General features: G+C 37.7%; 1 protein-coding gene across 1 annotated transcript in view; it reads right to left on the bottom strand.

The window, feature by feature from the left end:
- The window catches only part of LOC119589488 (putative ferric-chelate reductase 1 homolog), a gene marked incomplete at its 3' end in the record, with an annotated part of 79837 nt that overhangs the window by 8078 nt on the left and 70588 nt on the right, over nt 1–1171 (bottom strand). The window contains 1 exon segment of the mRNA XM_037938088.1: nt 1–93. Within this exon segment, the coding sequence (XP_037794016.1) occupies nt 1–93 (93 nt within the window).

The following is a 1171-nucleotide window of genomic DNA, read 5'->3' as shown; positions in this document are numbered from 1 at the left end:
CCAGAGTCCTGAGGAACCGAGCGCTTGGTGACAGTCACTTTCTCTGATGTAACCCCAGCCCAGAAGGTGTTGTACGACTTCACAAAGGATCCCCTGGAAATAAAGACAGGCATTAGCATAAAGGTTTCTGGTGCATCACTAGACAATATCCTTATAGAAAATTAATTCATGACTAAAATCCAACTATGTTTTCTTGTACTCCAATCTGTTCTTTCAAATGTTAATATCAAAACCTGATCTTCAGCAGGACAAAACACAACAGAAACTTCAAGCTGATTCATCAAAGGGTCAACTGATATATAAAAAGTGTAACTAGACATTGACTGACTGGAGCAATACTGCTGGATAAATCCTTTATAAATACATACAGATTCATAAACACAGTTTGCCCTTCCAATGTTGAGTATCCCTAAGAGACAAAACATAATGTGCATATATAGTATACTGCCTGAGAAAAAGAAAATTTTAAGCACTAGGCAATATTAGACATCTGCCAGACCAACAGACATTTCTCAAACTTAATAAAGAGGAAAGCAATTTGTGTTGTAGACATAGATGAATGAACAATGTTTTAAAGGTAGCCCCATACGCCACACTTCCCAAGAGCATGTGACCAATGAAAAGTCATTGTCAGACATAGAAAGATCAAAGTGGCTATATAACAGATAGACACTAATTGTAAATAATAGACATAAATGATATTCTTTTATTGCTCTCGACTTCAGACCTTCAATTACATCTACACAAGAATTACAACATTTAGTAAAAGCTGGGATGGGGGAGGGGATGTACCTCTTACTAATAAGATACTTATTTCATAATACAAGTATTCATTACAGTGATAAAGAAAGTTTGCCAGAAGACAGACTATCCAGAACTAGTGGTGCCAAGGAGTCACTTTATAAGGAACGTTCTCTCATATCCATCACTCCTAAGAAATCAAGTAAATGCAGGAAAATATACTACCCTGGACCTTTGCTTGAAGAAACTCCTGCCATGTTTCAAAGTTACTCTGAACTGGAGGACCCACGCTAGAATTCACACCCATCAGGCAAATTAACCGGAAATAAAGCAGCAGTGTAGTGCATCAAAAAACATTACTGTATATATATTTTTTAAACTAATGACAAGGTCCACAGGCAGGCTGGCAGGAGCGCCATGTATAGGCGGC

This window comes from Penaeus monodon, chromosome 25, assembly GCF_015228065.2.
Source record: "Penaeus monodon isolate SGIC_2016 chromosome 25, NSTDA_Pmon_1, whole genome shotgun sequence".
NCBI classification, from domain to species: domain Eukaryota; kingdom Metazoa; phylum Arthropoda; class Malacostraca; order Decapoda; family Penaeidae; genus Penaeus; species Penaeus monodon.
The sequence above is the reverse complement of the archived record's forward strand: the minus strand, read 5'-3'. Positions and strand labels throughout refer to the sequence as shown.